This window comes from Balearica regulorum, unplaced genomic scaffold (genome assembly GCF_011004875.1).
Source record: "Balearica regulorum gibbericeps isolate bBalReg1 unplaced genomic scaffold, bBalReg1.pri scaffold_99_arrow_ctg1, whole genome shotgun sequence".
Classification (NCBI taxonomy): Eukaryota; Metazoa; Chordata; class Aves; order Gruiformes; family Gruidae; genus Balearica; species Balearica regulorum.
Genome location: NW_022679094.1, coordinates 6,819 through 8,444, shown reverse-complemented (window position 1 = coordinate 8,444; position 1,626 = coordinate 6,819). Strand labels below are relative to the sequence as shown.

Below are 1,626 nucleotides of genomic sequence, written 5' to 3'. Positions count from 1 at the left end.
AGGTTTCGCAGAAGAGCCCAACCACCACACAGTGAAATGAGTAAATCCCCTTTAATTAGAGAGATGTGACACAGGAGGTCATGTGTACCATGGTGTGAGATACAGGCACCAAGGCCTGTGGGTGAGACAGGCAGGGGTTCATGCAACTGGAGAAGTGGAGTGAATGTAGACACTCCTGGGACAAGAGGATGATAGCACCTAAAATGCCCAAGGAACAGGAAGTTCCCAACCTGCATTACAAATTACTTTCATGAAGATACATGGCCTCCTTATTAATGCTGAAAGACTACTGAATGAAGAACTTTCTTCAGGGCGTCTTTGAGTTCCTGGTTCCTCATGCTGTAGATGAGGGGGTTCACTGCTGGAGGCACCACCGAGTACAGAACTGTCACCACCAGGTCCAGGGATGGGGAGGAGATGGAGGGGGGCTTCAGGTAGGCAAACATGGCAGTGCTGACAAAGAGGGAGACCACGGCCAGGTGAGGGAGGCACGTGGAAAAGGCTTTGTGCCGTCCCTGCTCCGAGGGGATCCTCAGCACGGCCCTGAAGATCTGCACATAGGACACCACAATGAACACAAAACAACCAAAAGCTAAACAGGCACTAACCACAATAAGCCCAACTTCCCTGAGGTAGGAGTGTGAGCAGGAGAGCTTGAGGATCTGGGGGATTTCACAGAAGAACTGTCCCACAGCATTGCCCTGGCAGAGGGGTATGGAAAATGTATTGGCCGTGTGCAGCAGAGCATTGAGAAACCCACTGCCCCAGGCAGCTGCTGCCATGTGGACACAAGCTCTGCTGCCCAGGAGGGTCCCGTAGTGCAGGGGGTGGCAGATGGCAACGTAGCGGTCGTAGGCCATGATGGTGAGAAGAGAAAACTCTGCCATAATGAAGAAGGCAAAGGGAAAGACCTGTGCAGCACATCCTGCATAGGAGATGTCCCTGGTGTCCCAGAGGGAATTGGCCATGGATTTGGGAAGAGTGGTGGAAATGGAGCCCAGGTCCAGAACAGAGAGGTTGATGAGGAAGAAGTACATGGGGGTGTGGAGGCGGTGGTCGCAGGCTATGGTGGTGATGATGAGGCCGTTGCCCAGGAGGGCAGCCAGGTAGATGCCCAGGAAGAGCCAGAAGTGCAAGAGCTGCAGCTGCCGTGTGTCTGCAAAGGCCAGGAGGAGGAACTGGGTGATGGAGCTGCTGTTGGACATCTGCTGCTTTTAGGCATGTGGCACTGTTTCAGGAGGACAACACAATAAGTTAGGTGAGACATCTGTGAGAAAACCAAAGCCATTCCCTGTAACACCTCTCACTGCTACACACACACACTTTTCTAGAAGATCTTCCTTCAGCTCTGTGACTGGAAGTCTGGTCAATTGTGGCTGAGTGTGTGGTGAGGAGCAGGACCTCTGCAAGCTGGCAGCCAAGGAGTCAGCCCTGCTCTGCAGCAGTGGGTTCATGTGAATGGTGTGGGCAGGGGCCAGTCCTGGAGTTCGACTGTGTCATATGAAATCACTGCTAACGCCAAAGGGCTTGTCAGCATCTGCACTCCCAGAGCTAAGGAACCAGGATGGCACAAGGCAGTGTGAGACATTTTCTGGATTTTTGACTATTTCTCCCTCCCCGTGGGCA

At 53.0% G+C, this 1,626-nt stretch overlaps 1 protein-coding gene across 1 annotated transcript; it reads right to left on the bottom strand.

The window, feature by feature from the left end:
- Positions 1-272: 272 nt before the first annotated feature.
- LOC142599872 (olfactory receptor 14J1-like) lies at positions 273-1,283 on the bottom strand. Its single transcript, XM_075741626.1, has one exon. The coding sequence runs from the start codon at positions 1,203-1,205 to the stop codon at positions 273-275; it is 933 nt and encodes a 310-aa protein (XP_075597741.1). The 5' UTR covers positions 1,206-1,283.
- Between the last annotated feature and the right edge of the window lie 343 nt (positions 1,284-1,626).